Here is a 21937-nt window from a genome sequence, read left to right on the forward strand (position 1 = left end):
ATTATTTTGTAGGACTGACTTGTCTAAATCTCTGATGTCACGCTTATTTTGTAGGACTGGTCATGACTTGCCTAAATCTCTGATGTCATGATTATTTTGTAGGACTGACTTGTCTAAATCTCTAATGTCACGATTATTTTGTAGGTCTGACTTGTTCGGTTCTTTTCCATATGTCACGTCACATGAAAGTACATTCTTTTGTTGAAAATGAAGGAAACTGTTCTCATTTATTATCAAACCAACGACATCAAAGATGGGTTTTTTTATAAGAAAGTCATAAAAAAAATGACTACCACATCAATAAAATTTATGAATTGCAATTTTACTTGCTGATTCTCAATAAAATGTGAGGACCGTTTTTTTATTTTTAACACAAGCAAAAGAGTCCATTTTTAATAAAAGCTGCAATCATGCTTTTATTCCATACAATAACGGCCAACATGGAATTTTCATGTTTGAAAAGTGTTTTTTTTTTAATTATTTATTTCTCTTTATTTATTATATTTTTATTCGTTAGCTTATCCAACGAATTCCATATATATTCAATAATCACTTTATCAAAGACGTGCAATAAATACAGATGGCGCAGTTTTATTTTTAGTGCACATTTTCAAATATGAATACCGCTAATATATGTTCGCGGTAGATGTTAAAGAGCCAGAAATAACTTACTTGCACAAATTCCAGATTTTTAACGAAATAATTCTTTTATGAAAGTTTATGTTCCGTGTCAAAATGAAATTGGTAAGATAATGGCCCGGTTTACTCATCAGAGTATTGTCTTTTCTATCTATGTACCTATCACGGTTGTGCCACAGGCTGCATGTAGGCATTCTTCATTGTTAGCTTTGAAGTAGTTAATCTTGTTTTTGTAACATTGCTAACGGATGATATATGTACTACAAAGAATCGTAATTCCCTTGGCTTTTTCTGATTAAGTCTTAGATGATGAATTAACTGAATTAAACAAATAGAAAAAAAACTCGAATTGTGGATATTTTCATGACGTTTTATTTATTAAAATAACGAAAGAATGTTTCCAGCTTCGAGAATACATTTACGGTAAAGTTCTTGCCACACCAGTTACAAAAATGGAGGGAGGTCCCGATAAACCTCTAAATCTCTGTAGCCAATAATGGCTCGAACTGCGAATAGATTTTACTCGTATTCTTTAGTCTTGCCATAATAACATGTCTTGTTAATCTTAATTAATCTATATATCTTAATTGGTTCATAGATATGTTATAGCAATTTTCTCGAAATACTCAATAATTAGTCATTTAGTTTAAAGACAATTTCTTTCGCACCAGCTAGGTATTTTTGCATCTCAACGAAAATGGCGAAAGAAACCAGACCTTAAACATACAATTTAAGTGAACTTTATTACAAAATTAAAACCTTTCAAACCTCTTAAATAATTGGTGTCTGTCCGACATACGGACACTATATAGATATTCCAGGGTCAATTGTTGATAAAATGACAGCCGGGCCCTTCGTCCCGGATACCTCGACTACTAATACCGCGTGTAACGTTTGTGTTTCTCACTTGATATCTTGAGCTTTGATACAAAATATACCATCAGAAATGGTAGCATTGGTAAATTAAAATAATTGTTTAACAGAAAATAAAATAACACAAATGTGTATAAAGAAAACAATAACATTACCTGTATATTTACACATACATGTAGTTAAAATTCTGTGCACATAAGTATCCTTCAAACAACAGCAGTATTGTTACCAAATACAGTCGTGAAGATTTCCCACAAAACGGGATTTTAAACATTTAGCAGACATATTAAATTATTAACATATGAAGGTTTCCATGGCAGAGTTGTCAACAAGGTAAAAATAGCATCCACTCATTTCATGTAGAACATCAAGAAAACAAACATATGTTTCCTCGTTTTTGGTTTTCCTCGCAACCTTTTAAAATCTAATGCAACGACAAAATATTCTGTAGTTAACTTTAAGGACACAATAATTTATCAGGTCTAGCTAAATTAACATCTTACTATAAATACAATATCCTAGTAAAGTTACTGGGGCATTTATCAACACTATCAAACATTATTTCTTGTTAAAAAGTAATGAGGCTAACAAAACTTGTTGGAATCCTCTCATTGGGTTGGGAGTTGTTCTTGGTTTGACTGTGCTAGCCAGGGCTGCCTGTTGTCGTCGGCGGCTCATTTCACCTAGAAATGCCATTTTGGGAGTAGTCGGGGCAGCTGTCGCCCAGGGTCCCCCCGGACTACCTCTGGGAGGAATTGTCACCTGATAAAAGTTGTCGAGTGCAGACGATCCCCAAAGTCCCCCTGTAGAGCCCCACTGTCCACTTGCTGCAGCCGGTGCTGCAGTGGTAGTAGGTGGCGCCTGTGTCCACGTCTGTACAGTGGTAGACGGTGGCTGTGTCCATCCGTACGAACTTGTGACGTCAGCTTTGAACGATGTATCAAGCGCTTGCACTGCTGGTGGCATTTGATATGTTTCTTGTGTGGCAACGTAGGTTGGCGTTTCTTTTGCTTTTATTGTTTTGCTAAGGTCCTTTGCAGCATTTATAATAGCATTTTTAATGGCGGCTTCCATACTTTTTGAAATAATAGAGTCCTGTTTAGTGCTGTTTGAAGGCGTTTGGGGTTGCACATTATTAGAAGAAGATGCATTTGCAGCTGCGGCTGTTTTTATTTTCTCCAACACTTTCATCATTGTTTCAGCAACATTTCGTTCTGTAGCTTTATTGGAATTGTCTGAAGTGAGACTTGCTGTTCCCGAATTCGATGACCCGGTGTTTGAGGCTAATGCAGTATTACCACTGTTCATGTTCATATAGCCTGATATTTTATCCGTGACAGTGTTACTGGGTTGTCCCTGACCGAAAGAGTTTCCTGCATTCCAATTTGTCTGATAATTCATATTGTTGTTCTGTCCATCCCACGAACCTGCCGTGTTATAGGCAGCCGACTGCAATTGATTTCCGTTAGCATCATAGTTTTCCATAACTTGGTTGCTGTACGAAGTATCATAGTTATACGTCGGGTTGTTGTTATAGGTTTGTTGTTGACTTGGTGCTGCAGTAGAACCATAATTATAAGTTGCTTGATTGTTATAATTAGAGGCGTAGTTACCAGGAGCTTGGGTGTTGTAATTCCCTGAGGCACCGGCACTGTTGTAGTTATTGTATTCTTGTTGGTTGTAGCCATTCGATGTTCCAGTTCCCTGTCCTTGACTATACCCCTGAGGATAATAATTAGTATTACCATTTTGACCTGACGCAACACTAGGGTAAGGACTAGGCTGAACTACCGAATTCTGGTTACTGTATGCTGAGTTGGTATTATAATTGGTATTTTGATATGCAGATCCAGAATTTCCTGTTGACGACTGTCTTACACCTCCAGCATTATTTGTCGAGTCTCGAGACTGTTGGTAGTTCCAGGAGTTATTGTTATTCCACCTCCCTTGTTTTCCATTTGCGTTCTGTTGACCACCACGGCGTTTGTGCTGAGGTCTACGAGGCTGCTGTTGATTATTTTGCCAGTTGCTCTGACTACCTCCGGTCTGTTGCCTTGCTCCAGCATTGCCCTGGTAGTAATTAGAGCCACTCTGGCGCCGCCTAAGTGGTTGTTGTTCCCCTCGAGGTATATAACCCCTTCTTCGTTGACTATCCTTACCATTACGACGGCGCGATTTCATTCGAAGTTCAGTCGCTGGTCGCATCTCTATCCATTTCCCGGACCGTCGATATGGCGTGGGTGGAGGTGACGGACTTGGTTTCACTATTGACAACTGGTCCATCAACGCCGACTGACCTCTCGGTTTTAAGTTTTGATTATGGTAGGGATCTGAGTAACCGCCTCTACGTTGGTCGTATTGTGGGGCGTACGGGTCCGTGTAAGAACCCTGTCCCCTAGAACCGTACGGCGCCTGGTTCGGATGAGGCGCATGTGGCGGATACGGCGCCCGACTTATGTGTCGACCGTAGGGGTCATGCCTTCTGTGGTATGCTCCATACGGGTCGTTATGATGGGCATTGTGATATGGATCATAGTGGTACTGCCCATATTGGTCGTAATAGCCGCCATGTTGCCCATGGCCATACCCATGTGTTGTCGGCTTTTTAGTTGTAGTGGTTGTCGTGGCAACCGTCGTAGTTGTTGACACAGGACCTTCTATTTCTGGTGCCTCGTATTCGACCGGGTTTGTGGTAGTGGTAGGTTTGAGTGTGGTAGTGGTAGGACGCCCGGGGTTAACAGGAGGGGCCAGATGGTAGGAATACACACATCCTAGCCATCCTAAGATGAAGCCAACAGCAAGGAGGTTCATAACTGTAGTTCTGCAACAAGGAAATCAGAATTTAACACGATGTCACATACAGATCAAATATGTGCAAGTAACAATTCAAACGAAGGGGTAGTGATTAGCTACTTATCCATTACCGTAAATTGTGAAAGCAGATTTACATTGTTCGGTTAATTGTCACTAACTTGTTCGGTTAATTGTCACTAACTAGTTCGGTTAGTTGTCACTAACTAGTTCGATTAATTGTCACTAACTAGTTCGATTAATTGTCACTAACTAGTTCGGTTAGTTCATTGTCACTAACTAGTTCGGTTAGTTGTCACTAACTAGTTCGATTAATTGTCACTAACTTGTTCGGTTAATTGTCACTAACTTGTTCGGTTAATTGTCACTAACTAGTTCGGTTAATTGTCACTAACTAGTTCGATTAATTGTCACTAACTAGTTCGATTAATTGTCACTAACTAGTTCGATTAATTGTCACTAACTTGTTCGGTTAGTTGTCACTAAATTGTTCGGTTAATTTTCACTAAATCGATCGGTTAGTTGTCACTAAATTGTTCGGTTATTGTCATTATCGTTTGGTTAATTGTCATTACAGTAATTAGTCTGAACACAAAATGAAATAGTTTATACTATAGGAACGAACCGTGAAACTAAACCAAAAATAGATTTCTCGAAATACGCTTTAGAGTAGAAGATTTCGTATGAAGGTTAATGGCTCTGACCCTGCTGAAAACTTCATTTGACCTTGACAGTTGCAAACGTTAGCAATGTCGTCTATGGGAAATCATTAGGTTCTTTACAATTCCGTCAAAGTACTTAATCTAATAGTTTTATATATGTGCTTTTTACGCTGTATTTGAAGCGCTTATTATGCACAGTGCTAGACATTGTAAACGTGTATTATTGGTGCATATCCGCGCTTATTAATCATAATTTACAGTTTTTCGCATTTGCGCTAAAACTTTGAGTGTGGAAAATAAGTACATTTACCGTATTACGTTGTGTTGTTGGTGGGATGTTCTAAAGCCATGAATCCTATACCTGTTACTAAGGTGTTATTTCGTTCTCGAGACAGATTAACAAGGCAGGGATTAATTATGATGTCACTTAAATAATAAAGCGGTTCTACCAACACGTCAGATATAATGGTTTTCTGTCACCGGGGTTACACTCTCTCACGTATACCTTCTCATTAAGGCAAAACTTATTATCTTTGCTTTATAAACTAATAATAGGTTTTGGAATATATGAATATCATATCAACACATTACTTTTGTAGATATATCTTATTCAACACCAAAATTTACCAATATTTTGAAAATACTGCATTGGCTTAAATTCTACAAATACGAGCTTAAAATGATTTTGGCTGTACTGCAAAAAATCACTATTTATGCTATGTACCTCCACAGTGAAATAACTAGGTACATGTGTCTACGGTAAAACCAGGAAGCCTATAGGTTGTGATCTACAGTTTTATTTCAAATTTCAACAGTGTTTTTAGTAATTGTAAAGCGATTTCTACAGGTGTGTTTCCATCAAAATAACTAAAAGGCATAAAAACAAGACTTTTATAGTGCATAATTTATGTATTATAATTAATGTTTTGTCTGTCCATTTGAATAATTTTAATTATTTTCTTAATAAATTTAAGTAGATCACTAGAAAAAAACAACCGATCAAAATATTTGCACTGTTATGACACATATAACATCATTCACTTCGTACGTTGTTACAAAAATTGTTACATTATATATTATAAGTCAACTATTGTGTTTTATGAAGGTAATGTAGCTGAGGAAAGCCTTAAACAATTGTCAAATGTAATTAGTCCTACCTGGGCGAGATAAATAAAATGGTATAGTGTCTGTAATATAACTGGTAAAAGTACAAAATCGCAGGATTATGGTTCTATCACCACGTACAAGTCCTTAAATGACGAAACAAGAATACCAAGGCCCTAACATAACTGACAAGTCTTAGAAGGACGAAATATCACTACAAACTCTCCATCATCCCTGACAAGTCTTAGAACGACGAAATATCACTACAAACTCCCCATCATCCCTGACAAGTCTTAGAACGACGAAATATCACTACAAACTCTCCATCATCCCTGACAAGTCTTAGAACGACGAAATATCACTACAAACTCTCCATCATCCCTGGCAAGTCTTAGAAGGACGAAATATCATTACCAACTCCCCATCATCCCTGACAAGTCTTAGAAGGACGAAATATCACTACAAACTCTCCATCATCCCTGACAAGTCTTAGAACGACGAAATATCACTACAAACTCCCCATCATCCCTGACAAGTCTTAGAAGGACGAAATATCATTACCAACTCCCCATCATCCCTGACAAGTCTTAGAAGGACGAAATATCACTACAAACTCTCCATCATCCCTGACAAGTCTTAGAACGATGAAATATCACTACAAACTCTCCATCATCCCTGACAAGTCTTAGAACGACGAAATATCACTACAAACTCTCCATCATCCCTGACAAGTCTTAGAACGACGAAATATCACTACAAATCACTCCTCATCCCTACAAGTCTTAGAAGGACGAAATATCACTACCAACTCCCCATCATCCCTGACAAGTCTTAGAAGACGAAATATCACTACAAACTCTCCATCATCCCTGACAAGTCTTAGAACGACGAAATATCACTACAAACTCCCCATCATCCCTGACAAGTCTTAGAAGGACGAAATATCATTACCAACTCCCCATCATCCCTGACAAGTCTTAGAAGGACGAAATATCACTACAAACTCTCCATCATCCCTGACAAGTCTTAGAACGACGAAATATCACTACAAACTCTCCATCATCCCTGACAAGTCTTAGAACGACGAAATATCACTACAAACTCCCCATCATCCCTGACAAGTCTTAGAACGACGAAATATCACTACAAACTCTCCATCATCCCTGACAAGTCTTAGAAGGACGAAATATCATTACAAACTCCCCATCATCCCTGACAAGTCTTAGAACGACGAAATATCACTACAAACTCTCTCCATCATCCCTGACAAGTCTTAGAAGGACGAAATATCATTACCAACTCCCCATCATCCCTGACAAGTCTTAGAACGACGAAATATCACTACAAACTCTTCATCATCCCTGGCAAGTCTTAGAAGGACGAAATATCATTACCAACTCCCCATCATCCCTGACAAGTCTTAGAATAACGAAATATCACTACAAACTCTCCATCATCCCTGACAAGTCTTAGAACGACGAAATATCACTACAAACTCCCCATCATCCCTGACAAGTCTTAGAAGGACGAAATATCATTACCAACTCCCCATCATCCCTGACAAGTCTTAGAAGGACGAAATATCACTACAAACTCTCCATCATCCCTGACAAGTCTTAGAACGACGAAATATCACTACAAACTCCCCATCATCCCTGACAAGTCTTAGAACGACGAAATATCACTACAAACTCTCCATCATCCCTGACAAGTCTTAGAACGACGAAATATCATTACCAACTCCCCATCATCCCTGACAAGTCTTAGAAGGACGAAATATCATTACCAACTCCCCATCATCCCTGACAAGTCTTAGAAGGACGAAATATCACTACAAACTCTCCGTCATCCCTGACAAGTCTTAGAACGACGAAATATCACTACAAACTCCCCATCATCCCTGACAAGTCTTAGAACGACGAAATATCACTACAAACTCTCCATCATCCCTGACAAGTCTTAGAACGACGAAATATCACTACAAACTCTCCATCATCCCTGACAAGTCTTAGAACGACGAAATATCACTACAAACTCTCCATCATCCCTGACAAGTCTTAGAAGGACGAAATATCATTACCAACTCCCCATCATCCTAGACAAGTTTTAGAAGGACAGAAAAAGTTATGGTGCAATACAACTATTCTAAAGTTACCAATATTTTGTGTGTATATGTGCCGCTCTGTTTTATCCTTAAGATCTGTGATGTGTTTATTACATAGTAATCTGTCAATACTGACACATTATCGATATACACAGCATACCGCATGTACAGCTATCACGGCCTGCCATTACATACACCTGTCAGAGGTGGCCTCCCTTTATACCTAACAAGGTCAAACCATGTCATTTACCCATTAGTGTTATGTGCATTCATAATACCATTGTTGTATAGATAATCACAGTATTACCCCGTAGTCGTGTATATTCATCATCAGTTATAGTAATAACTTTTGTAGGTTACACGTATACCTCGTCAGAAAAAAAGGGAATTTCTGTGATGTCTCTTACATAAGTACACAATGTCAAAAGGAAATGGAAACGGTTAACTGCAATATTAATGACAAGCATTATTGATATGTTTTATATGTACTATTTATGTTTAATATAAATATTCAAACATTTAAATAAACGAGTTTTCCTAACTTTATATATCACTTTTGCTTCTTTAAAACAAATCATATTTAACAATAAAAACCTTCAATTTATTATCACATTCTCTTTTTTAACACTAGTGCAAAAACAAATTACAACATGTATGATCTGTTAGAAGGTGTTCAAAACTAGAGATAAAAATAATAAATGCATCCGGCGGTGTTACAATGGATGCTTAATCATTCAACCGTAACACAAAATCCATCTATCTCGCCCGAGTCAAAAGCGAATTGTTGGTCAGTGAGGTAACGAGGGAGAACAATGTCATTAATTACGTCGAATCGACAATGTCATGGGATAATGATTTATGAAGTATTAGATGATATCATATGACATGCGCAAATGATGAATATCAGAGCATGTACAAGATATTCTATTTATATCATACAGATATTTTCTAATGATATATATCTTTATATTACAATTGAAACTTAAAGTCGCCAACATCAATTGAGTTTTTCTGTTCTGATTACCAACTTGGAAAGAAGGAATGAGAAAAGAGGAATAAATCTTAGGGTAATTTCTGTGTAATTTTTTGGGTAATTTTAGTATAAATCTCGGGGTAATTTCAGTTTGTGTAAACTTTTTAACACTATAAACTTAATTTTATCGATCTTATTGCTCTGTATATAAAGCCGACAAAACTACACACCAAAATGAAAGTTTTAAGCAGTAAAACGCATCTGGCTTTTTCTTCATTATATCTAAATATGTAGATGTCATCATATGGACATATATCAAATTAATTTTCATTTGGACTTCTGTCTGCTTTAAAGCACCACAATCGGGACAGTATAATATATCACTGTTATCCCCCCACACATAAAACAGACACCGTTTTTCTCTAACGAGACAGTTTTACCGCTATTTCACAAATAAAATATTTTACTCGCATATTAAAATCCTAAATGGCCGAAGTTTTAATGCTGCCTTATCAATTTAAGTCACAGATACAAATTTTCACTGTTTTTTTTTTACAACAGTGAAAAATAAGACGCAGGTTCATTCTTATCAAGGATATCCCGTAGACAGTCTGTATGACTGTGATTTCTCAATGATTAAATTACTTCAAATATACACAGTCACAATTTTAATTTCGTATCATTACTGGAAATTTATAAAAGTACATTGCAAATATATAAAATAGAAGTAAATAGACAAAATAAAGTGTCTTACCTTCACTCGGATATGGTCATTCCACTGTTAATCTGACGGCAATGATATCACATGGTCTCATTCCGTCACCAGGTAAGCCAAGCGTGCCGTCTACCTACAAACGTTATGTAACACAGTGATTAACAGGATATAATACACCCTGACATTACGGGAAATCGTCGCTGTACATTTATGTTAATGGGGAACATCACAGTACATGTACTACATTGTACATTATTGCAATTGATACATTATCATCATGCCAGTAGCTGTTTTGTGCGATTACATTTATACATAGAGATACACTTATCTAATGTCTATCTAATATTATCTCATGTATTATATACATTTACGTTTCGTATATATGTAAACAGAATGATGTTACATACAAAATACATGGTAGAACATGTGTATCGTTTTGTTTTATTTTCGTTTCATAATTTGTATTATAACAAACGCTCCACGTACAGTTAATTGTAGATTATACGGTGTTATGTCTGTATAACAATGGAAATTTGTTCTTTTTTGTTGTTATAGTAATGTTTCAAATTTAGTACGAGTCTAGTATTTTTTTTATTTTTTTTTCAAATATGAATTAATTATATGTATATGCATTCGTGTCTGACAACTTTCGAAAATAATCATGTGCATGCAAATGTCCCATCCAAAATAACCGTGCATTACAAAGATTAGATACAATGAATAATAAGTGAATATGAATCCATACTCTACAGATATACGTGAGCGCCTGATACACACTATATTGTCTTTATCATGTTGGTGTCATGTTTATTAACGAGCGACCCAATGATGCTGAAAGCTTATGACAAGTCCCCATTGCTGATTAAAGTGCTACGAGATACCTTTATACCGCATTATTATTTTTTTTTGTTTATTGTTGTAAGTGAAGCTTCATAGAAGTCATGCTATAACTAGGGTCTATCAATCATAAAATCAATTAATATCTAATGAGTTTCATATATCAGAGATAATGATACAACATTCTTTAAATGGAAATAGCCATTACATATATATAATATATACTTCCATGTATATAACCATTAATATAGCATGGGTCAATGAAGTAATATCAACAGTTATTTTCCATATAACACTGGATTATTATAGACATATCTGTAGAATACGAATTACTTAAAGTAGTAAATATAGGGCAAAAAAGTAGGGGCAGATCGCCTCGAAAATTCGACAATCTTTTGTCCACGCTGTACTTCTTTGCCCTACATTAATATAACACTTAACATTCAATAACATTACTTATATAACCATTAATATAACACTTAACATTCAATAACATTACTTATATAACCATTAAAATAACACTTAACATTCAATAACATTACTTATATAACCATTAAAATAACACTTTACATTCAATAACATTACTTATATAACCATTACTATAACACATAACATTCAATAGCATTACTTATATAACCATTACTATAACACTTAACATTCAATAACATTACTTATATAACCATTACTATAACACTATAACCACAATTATTATTTTTCTGGATTTTTTGGCACTTCTCATTGGTCAAAAACACGTCACGTGATCACCGATAAAAACTATATTGCAATATTTTTCCGGAAGTAGTTTATAGAAAAAGTATATTGCACGGTTATTTTTAGATAACGTTATCGTCTACGTTACCAAAATTCCTCGTATTCCTGGCGCTTTGAAATAAACGCTTTGATGACCTGAGTTTGAAGCGTAAATACAAAATGTGACAGACGACGTTGATTGTTTCGGTTTCTATCAAAGATGATGATGACTTCCAGCTGATGACTACAGTTTAAACTTTTAAATTTTCAACATAAACACGGTAGGAGAGTAGGAAATAATAGAATAACATTCATTAAGCATCTGGAGCCATTGAATAGTGGATACGTTTGATGTTTATTTTTAAAATTCCACCTAGGCTAACATTTAATTGACAGTGTGATATGGAGCTACAGGTATAATGGAGTACATGTAGGCCCTACATGTATGCAAATTACAAACACGCATGCACCGGGTGTATGTAACAAAAGCGTGAAGTGCATCAATTGATACTGTTTTCATATGTTGTTTTTGTTACAAAATCATAAGATTGTAACTGTCATCACGAAGCAGAATTTACAATGTGATGCCTATTTAGTTTCACACATATTTCAAAATGTAAAAAATCCGGAAAAATAATAAAACAATTATAGCATTTTGATTTCGGTCCATACATGGTTATATCGACCACAGAAAAAAATATCGATCTCGGACTACGTCCTCGGTCAATATTTTTTCTTTGGTCGATATAACCATGTATCGACCTCATCAAAATGCTATATTTGTATAATATAACACTTAACTTTCAATAACATTACTTATATAACATAATATAACCATAAATATAACACTAAACATTCAATAACATTACTTATATAACCATTAAAATAACACTTAACATTCAATAACATTACTTATATAACCATTACTATAACACTTAACATTCAATAACATTACTTATATAACCATTAATATAACACTTAACATTCAATAACATTACTTATATAACCATTAAAATAACACTTAACATTCAATAACATTACTTATATAACCATTACTATAACACTTAACATTCAATAACATTACTTATATAACCATTAATATAAAACTTAAAAATCTTGTCAAAAAATTACAGTTCTAACTTTAGCAGATTTTTTTTATACGGGGATTTTAAGAAATGGCCCATTTGGCGGCCATTTTGACATTGTGTCTTTTTTCGCTTTGAGTAGAGCTAAAGTTTTACCGTTTTTTACTGAAATTGTTTTTACTTAAATCATCACTGCACCAGCATTTTTAGCTGTATCGAGCTAATTTTTGCTGTAAATCTTTACTTGGTTCGTAATCATCAAAATATTGAGCATTAATGTGTGAAATGATTCACTTTTTTTTACTTTATTTTTACATTTAATGGTAATTTGAGCACTTTTATTTTTTAATCTAAAATACTGAAAAATAACAAATATTCAAGTGGGGCAAAGAAGTATGCACACGGACCCCCCATTTTTCTGCCTGATTTTAAAAGAACAATCCTTTTCCTATTGATATGCAAAATATAAACAAAAGTTTAATACCAGAACTTTTTCTACATAGGGTTAGATTTGGCAAAAATGGCTGAAAATGATGCATTTTGTAGCTCAAAATTAAGGGGTAGGAGTAGCATATGTTAGTATTCTGAGAAAAAATATTAGTCTTATTAATCAAAACTGGTATGTTTTAAAAGAAGACTACTGGAAAATAAAGTCTACAAACATTAATACATATCAAACACCCCATTAGGAATTTATGGCTTTAATCTCTTGTGTATATGGAAAATTGTATAAGAAAATTTTGACTTCTCAGAGGAGTACATCCTTAACATTCAATAACATTACTAATAAAACCATTACCGTAACATATAACATTTAATAATACATAATATACTGTAATATAGATAGTGGGGATCGATTTTAATTCATCGAATATTATGTGTGGTGGGAATTGTCACCTGGTGTAGTACCAGTTACCTACACCACCAATGGTTTTATTGTAACCTGGTGTAATACCAGTTACCTACACCACCAATGGTTTTATTGTCACGTGGTGTAGTACCAGTTACCTACACCACCAATGGTTTTATTGTCACCTGGTGTAGTACCAGTTACCTACACCGCCAAGAGATTTTATTGTCACCTGGTGTAGTACCAGTTACCTACACCACCAATGGTTTGTATTTTCGCCAATTGTCACCTGGTGTAATACCAGTTACCTACATCACCTATGGTTTGTATTTTCGCCAATTGTAGTACCAGTTACCTACACCACCAAGGGGTTTTATTGTCACCTAGTGTAGTACCAGTTACCTACACCACCTATGGTTTGTATTGTCATCTTGTGTATTACTAGTTACCTACACCATCAATGGTTTTATTGTCACGTGGTGTAGTACCAGTTACCTACACCACCAATGGTGTGTATTATAACCTTGTGCGGTACCAGTTACCTACACCACCAATGGTTTTATTGTCACGTGGTGTAGCACCAGTTACCTACACCACCAATGGTTGTATTGTCACCTTGTGCGGTACCAGTTACCTACACCAACAATGGTTTTATTGTCACCTTGTGCGGTACCAGTTACCTACCCACCAATGGTTGTATTGTCACGTGGAGTAGTACCAGTTACCTACACCACAAATGGTTTGTATTGTCACCTGGTGTAGTACCAGTTACCTACACCATCAAGGTCCTCTCTTTTATAATAAACAAATAAATGTCTTTGAAATGACATATGTTTAAGCAGGATAATCAGATGACAACTTTACAATGAAACATTATGAATCACAATAATTACACCTTACCTCGATTCTCCTTCTATTATTCACTTTGTTAGTATGTCGTTTCTCCTAGTACCGTAGATAATCCTACTTTCTGACGACTTTCTGTTCGCGTATTTTTTTCCAAAACTTTTAAAATCCCTATTTGCATTTGTGGATTTCCCTAGAAGTCACTGATCACCGGGTTCACTCTGTAAGTTATGTTTTACTATTTTGTCATCACTCCAGGCGCTGGTAAGTATTCTTACAGAATGGTCATCTCTCCGGATAGGGACGGGATCGTGACGAGGGCATGGACAGTGTCATAGAGGTTGACAAACGGCCTACGTCAGTGTCAATTAGTGTTCGGACGTGGTATATATAAATCAAAATACTGCATTGGTACGACAGATATTATAGAGGAAAAAACGACTTCATCAGCAAAGACATTAGTCTAGTACTAGAGGCTGTCTACCATCGGCGGTGCGGCTGGCAGAGGATATGTCTAATAATACAATGATAAAACAAATAACCGGTAGAGATGGACGTAAGTACAGATTGACATACAACCGTGTCTTATACCAGATAAAAAATAACCAAACAGAAGAGATAAACTGCGATGTATATCTAGTACAAAGTATGTCTAGAGCTTAATATTCATAGATCATGAAGTAAATAATTCCCAAAAGATTTAACATGCATTTTCAACGCTCTCACGGCTTCCTTTATTCGTTGATTATCACAAAACTTCATTTATGTTTAGATATCAAAACAACATCGAGGTTCGGAATAATCGGGTCATGATTAAGATCAGCGTTGCTATTTTTTTAGAAAAAAATATTGTCAGCACTTTCACGACTTTCTTTATGAAGTGGATGTATCCCCCATACTTTACATATTTATTTATAATCATAGTATATTTGAAAAAAAAAATTACGTTTCATAGTTATTGGGCAAGACACTATATGTCGGCGCTCTCACATCTTCAATCTTCACGGATATGTCATCAAACTATATTATAGAAAATTAAAATATCTTCGGCAAGTCTGATTCTTAATTACATCGGATGATTGGGTCAAATTCTGAAAAAGTGCCTGTTACTAGTTTAGAGAAGAGAGGTGTCGATCCTCTTTCGGCTTCTGTGTCATCGTATAAAGGTCGGGTACAATGCAACTGGTGTTATACTGAAAAAGTATAAATATATTAAATCTGTAAATCATTTCTGTAATTGACATATGATTTAGAAATAATTATTTGTGGGACAAGTTTGAGTTTTCCAATATCATTGTATCAAGGTCAAAGTCACTATTACCAATTAAATAGTATTGTCCGCGCTCTCACAGAATCAAAATATGCCGGACCTTTAGATTGGGAAAGTTTCAGGGGTACAAAATCAAGGTCATGACCACTTTTGTTATTTTCCGAAATACTGTCTGTGATATCACAGCTTCGGCTTTCATGGCGTTTAACCACACATATGTATATTTCATCAGATAAACTTAAAGACGAGCATGGATCGACCGGTGACATGCATTACATTACCATCATATAGTTATAATAGGTTTAAATTCTATTACTAAATACTATGATCTGATAAACCGAAAGGCAGTAGAACATTGATCACAGAAACATTATGGAAGGGAAATCAGGAATCTGTAGATCCTTGAAAATAAATATGATAATTATAACCTTACATCTGCTGTAGAACTGAAATATGATTACATTAACAATCGTTATAAAAGAAAAAAAGTTTCTGTCTAATATTGATAATGAAAAGGCACTTGTAATACCATGAAAATCTATTTGAAAAATTTGAATATAATAAAATGAGCTAAGAAAGATACTTAGTAACATTATTACTACACAGCTACAGATCCAATAAGATAGTGATGATATTAATAACACTACAGCAGAATATAATATCTAACATTGAACCAAAACGTACCGTCGAATATTTAATACATTGTACACTACAACATGTAAGAATAGTCTTTAAACATTTTATTGTGAAATAAAATATGTACTATTGAACTTAATTAACTTAACCATTGAACACATTATAAAATGTGAATATTTAGGTATTCATTACTGGTCATTGCGAAATTAAATTTTCGAGAGCAAAACAGTAGTCCACAAATTCGCATAAATACCATCCTCGCGAAAACAGCTGGTTACACGGTACCATGAAATAGGCGCGTTAGCGCTCCTCGGAAGATATGTAGATAGCTTCTGCTATTCAAAGCAGCTATGAAAATTAGAAAAATACTTTCAGTCCATATATTTACATTCGAATAATTTATGAAAATAAAAACTATTTAAAGCTTTTTATATTATATTTAAAATTATGACACCCATATACGACAAGAAACGAGATTAATGGAACAGCTGGATGACGAAGTCGTTTCACAACGTCGTGTTTTCAAGCTTCCGCCTTCCGGTCGACAGTTTTGGGCAAAAGACAAAGGATAAACAAGAAGTATAGTTAAAATGAGACTTGATTGTCTTAAAAGTAAACCTTAGTTGATTCTATATCAAGAAACAACACATTAGATATTATACATGTACATTTAAATATGGTGGGGGAATATTTGTTATTGATATGAAACTGGCGCAGCTAGGTTTGGATAGGCCTGCATGCCTGGGGGTACAGGGGGCGATAGCCCCCCTGCTCAGGGTCCAGGGGCGAAGCCCCGGAAGGGGGTTCGCCCCCCAGAAGCTGACGGGAACTTGTTACAATGTAGTAACCATTTTACTCCAATGGTTAAATGGGGGTCACGATATTTAGTTGATAACTATGCAAAACTATACACAAAATTAGAACAGTGGTGATTTTTTTATATACATACACAGGCGTCTGCTTCTGGTTTGATAAAAAATATAATAACCTACCCCTACTATATGAACTAATATATAGTAGGGGTAGGACATTGTATTTTTTCCAAAACCAGATGCAGACGCCTGTGATACATATAATCGTACTATACTAGACTCCCCTGACAAGTGCTCGAACAAAAAACACGGATTTTTTTCTGTAAAAATCAAAATAGTAAGCAATGGGAGAATTTTGTGTTATTTCTGAAAAACTTAAGGCGAATATTTTAAACAAAATTGAAATTAAGTTTACGTGTTGGTTTGTTTATGACAGCCAGTCAAAGACCACTGTCAAAATGGCGTAAATTGCGTAAGAAGGGACCAGTCGACGACCACCTCAATAAAAAAATTAAACATAGTATTTATAACCTATTTTTTTCTACCTATTCTGTTCTAATTTTAACAATTACAACAACAACAAATATTTTCTAAATCAACAATCTGTTCATATTCGACAAAAATAAAAGTCAACTATTTCGTGAGTAGACACCGAAAATCATGGATTAACACGCGTTTTAACGGGGCGGGAAGTGAACTAAAATTGAAAAATTCACTTTGGCCAAGAACATGTTGCAATTGCTATTTTAGTTGATTTGATATCATTTTAACATAGTTATATGCTTTTAGAATATTTTTTCATGCGATATTGTTTATTTTGGTATTCGCAAGTGTTTCCCGATTCAAAAGCCACATTTGCTTGAGGGATTTTTGTGAAGAAGTCTAATAATGTCTTCGACAAGATTCAAACAATCAAATTTAACAACTACATGTAAATGCACGTGGTAACCGGAAATATATAGACTATTATAATCAATTTCCAGAATGGCCAATCTTCAAGTCTTTCTCATGTGCACAAAGTTATGTTAGGTATATAGTTGGACATATCATATGTATTTATACGTAATTTATATTCTGAAGCGTTACGTGTATTCAAATGTTGTGTTTTTTCTGACTGTATAAAAATGTAAGTCAGAATATTTCTTGCATGCTTGAGCATGCAAGCATGCACGGGCGCTGGGGGAATATTTGTTATTGATATGAAACTGGCGCATTGTTTGAAATCAGCTGATCGTTGCACGAGAATCGTTGCAAATGTTTGTTTTCGTCAGTTGGTTGATTCATATAGTGACGAAACACTCAAAATGTAAATATAAACTTATTAATAAGATAAAATAAATAGAAGCAAGTTGAAGGTTAAGGTTTGTGCAATGTACCAACAGCATACTAAATGTAAATAATCAGTCGGCCATGACGACCAAGGATGGAACCACTAGAATATTCCAATTTCAAAAACTATAACGATTACCAACAGTCTTTTAATTGTACAATCTTTGAAAATGTGATATTCCTATTGTGATGTGACACATATATTTTGTTTGTGTGTGTGTGTGTGTGTGTTGTTGTTTTTTGTTTGTTTTGGGAATTTTTTTATTATTATTATTTCTTATTGCTCGTCAATATGAAGATTTTAATTTAATAAGTCCATTTTGACCTATAGAGTGGTGTTACAGTATATAAAGAAAACCTTGGTGTTGTCCTATGCTGAAAGCTGTTAGTTTAAATTTGTTTGGAAGGTGGCGGAAAAAGTAAATTCGTCAAAGGTTTCTGTTTTTCTTCTTCCTCGCCAAACCACAGCTCTTACTGAATAAATTCGTCACGAGCACTTACCTTTAAACTAAAACTTGAAAACAATATCTGTTTAAACCAAGTTGTATTCATGGTAATTAAAGCACTCCAACATCAAAAGTAAATCCATGTTTGCGCGCCACAGGGAACAGGTGACCGTATGAGCCTTGATTTGTTGCCAATACACATTACCCCATGCTGCGTCTGATCACACTTTGATGTTGGACGATAAAAAACAAATGGTTGATCAGATCTGTGGAATCGACCTAGGAGGTTAGTGTCTAAGGCACTAAAAGAAGAGGAGGTCATCATACTGCTGTCAATCACCTGTACATATATAGAACTGATATTCTGAAGCAACCTTCTGTCAGAGATGTTTTCTGTTACCGATGTTTTCCAACAAAGTATACTCGCCATCGCTTTTTATAGATGTACGTATATTACATGTAAGGATGTATTCCCCTGATGTTTCTGTCTCGTTGAAGTCTCTATTGATCAAAAATAAGTTATGAAATTTTCAAATAAAATCTATCCATTATCTGAAGCAAGTTGTCAGGTTCAAAATTGGTCAAAACATTTTGAAAATGTGTTTTTTTCGCTTTAAGCAGAGTAACATTTTTTACTCAAATTGTTTTTTACGTAAATCATCACTGCGCAAGCATTTTCAGCTGTATCGCACTATTTTTTGCTGTAAATCGTTACTAGGTTCGTGGAATTAGAATATTGAGCATTCATGAGTGAAACGATACACTTTTGGCACTTTATTTTTACATTTGATAGTAGTTTGAGCACTTTTACTTTTCAGGCTAAAATACTGAAAACTAACAAATATTCAAATGGGGCCAAAAAAATTAAGCACACGGAACTCCTATTTTTGCCTGATGTATTTCAGAAAGAACAACCTTTTCCCAATTGATATGCAAATTATTAAAGGGTACCTCAAAATTAAGGGGTAGGAGTAGCATATGTTGCTATTCTGAGAAAAATATTACTATTATTAATCAAAACTGTATTATTTTAACTAATACTAATAGAATATAAATTCTACAAACATCCATACATATCAAACACCTCATGAGGAAATTATGGCTTTAATATCTTGTGTATGTGGTCAAAATGGCAAAATTCCCATAAAATCCAATATTTTGTCACCAAGGTATCTTTTAGTGACAATAGCTCAAAAACGAGCAGACTGGCATATGTTTTTCTTCCATTTTCTTTTATGGTATGAACTCCTATTTCCAAAAATCTCAATGAGAAAAAAAGTTTATAATTTTGAATCTCAGAGGAGTACATCCTTCACGTAAAATACTCCACTCACTGAAAATGACTCATCTGTGTCTGCAAAAAGAGGGCCGGGTTCAAATATTTACCTCGTCTGTTACAAACTTTAGTTTACACGTTAGCATGTAAGAGGGGAAGTTGGTTTGTAAGTCAAGAAATAGGTCTTTCTATATTTCCTTGGGCATGGGAGAACATGTAAGAGAATTCAGTGATGTTCAGGTGAACATTTCAGACAGGATAATAATATGATACTATCTTTAAGGATGTATTCTTCTGAGGTTTCAGTCCCGTTGAAGTCTCGTTTCAACATAGATCAAAGAAGTTATGAGATTTTCAAATATGATTTATTATCTGTAGCAAGTTGCCAGACGCAAGTTTTGTCAAAAAATTACATTTCTATTTTTAGTAGATTTTTTTATACAGGGATTTTAAGAAATGGCCCATTTGGCGGCCATTTTGAAATTGTGTCTTTTTTCGCTTCAAGTAGAGCCACAGTTTTACCATTTTTTACTGAAATTGCTTTTACTTAAATCATCACTGCGCCAGCATTTTTAGCTGTATTTAGCGAATTTTTGCTGCAAATCGTTACTTGGTTCCTAGTAATTAAAATATTGAGCATTAATATGTGAAACGAAACACTTTTGTGACTTTATGTTTACATTTAATGGTAATTTGGGCACTTTTATTTTTTACTCTAAAATACTGAAAAATAACAAAAATTCAAATGGGGCAAAAAAGTAAGCACACGGACCCCCAATTTTTCTTCCTGATTTAGAAAGAACAACCGTTTCCCTATTGATATGCAAAATAATAACAAAAGTTTAATAAACTTTTCTATAAAGTGTTAAATTTGGCAAAATGGCTGAAAATGTGCATTTTGGCTCAAAATAAGGGGTAGGGAAGCATATGTTATTATTCTGAGAAAAAATATTAGTCTAATTGATCAAACTGGTATATTTTTAAAGAAGACTACTAGAAAATGAATTCTACAAACATTCATACATAATAAACACCTCATTAGGAAATTATGGCTTCAATCTCTATCTTATATGGTCAAAACGGCAAAATTCCCATAAAATCCAATATTTTGTCAACTAGGTATCTTTGAGTGACAAAAGCTCAAAAACAAGCACACGGATATATGTTTTTTCTTCCATTTTCTTTTATGGTATGAACTCCTTTTTCCAAAAATCTATATGAGAAAAAAAGTTTAATACAAGAAAATTTTGACTTCTCAGAGGTGTACATCCTTAAATTATATATGTATTGTTAGGACAAGAAAACATAATGCAACCATGTGAGGAGGTGCATTTTTGTTTGCTGAAAACCTTTTCATTTCATCCGTTGTCATTTGTAACGACGCTTCTGATTGGCTGGTACAACGTTGTGATAATTTCGTAGAAAAAAAAAGTCCATCAATAAATTTCGAATTCGGAAGAGATTATCTACAATATGTTAACTTATTAGTATCAATTTTAAAAGACTCGTCATGCCATGGCGATATAGAACATCTGAGTGCACTTTCATCATCAACTGATTCGCGATTTATTTCGAGTGCACACAATTTTTGTGTTGTATCTCCCTAACATAAAAATTACATTCAAGCGAATCAAAACCGATTTTACTCAGTGCCGTAGTACAAATCGTCCTGTCAACAGGCAAGCATGTGATTGGCTATTGTTTCGTTTGATCTGCCTCTATATTGCTTAATGTCAACAGTTATAGTCATATAGCCTGGACATAGATTGCGCTGAGTTAGTCGTTGTTTCCTGTGGAAAGTTAAGGCCAGTGTAACGTTGTTGCCGTACTGGCGACCATGGGATAAAGGGCTAGGGAATATTAGTCGTCCCAACATGTCGGCCATCACGGGACCTGTAACTGTTTACATATATATGAGG

General features: G+C 34.9%; 1 protein-coding gene across 2 annotated transcripts; it reads right to left on the reverse strand.

Moving 5' to 3' along the window:
- Positions 1–988: 988 nt before the first annotated feature.
- Positions 989–18913, reverse strand: LOC138314155 (homeobox protein 5-like). Of its 2 annotated transcripts, none has more exons than XM_069254331.1 (3): positions 18798–18913; positions 9921–10014; positions 989–4333 (listed from the first exon to the last, which is right to left on the reverse strand). In XM_069254331.1, the coding sequence occupies exon 3, from the start codon at positions 4321–4323 to the stop codon at positions 2071–2073; it is 2253 nt and encodes a 750-aa protein (XP_069110432.1). In that variant the 5' UTR covers positions 4324–4333; positions 9921–10014; positions 18798–18913; the 3' UTR covers positions 989–2070. The 2 variants fall into 2 exon arrangements, with proteins under 2 accessions (XP_069110432.1, XP_069110431.1); XM_069254330.1 differs by lacking the exon at positions 18798–18913 and adding an exon at positions 14304–14542.
- Between the last annotated feature and the right edge of the window lie 3024 nt (positions 18914–21937).

The sequence above is a fragment of the Argopecten irradians genome, chromosome 2 (genome assembly GCF_041381155.1).
Source record: "Argopecten irradians isolate NY chromosome 2, Ai_NY, whole genome shotgun sequence".
NCBI lineage: Eukaryota > Metazoa > Mollusca > Bivalvia > Pectinida > Pectinidae > Argopecten > Argopecten irradians.

Excerpts from the sequence above, each read along its gene's own strand:
- LOC138314155 (XM_069254331.1), bottom strand. The coding sequence starts at position 4,323 with ATGAACCTCCTTGCTGTTGGCTTCATCTTAGGATGGCTAGGATGTGTG.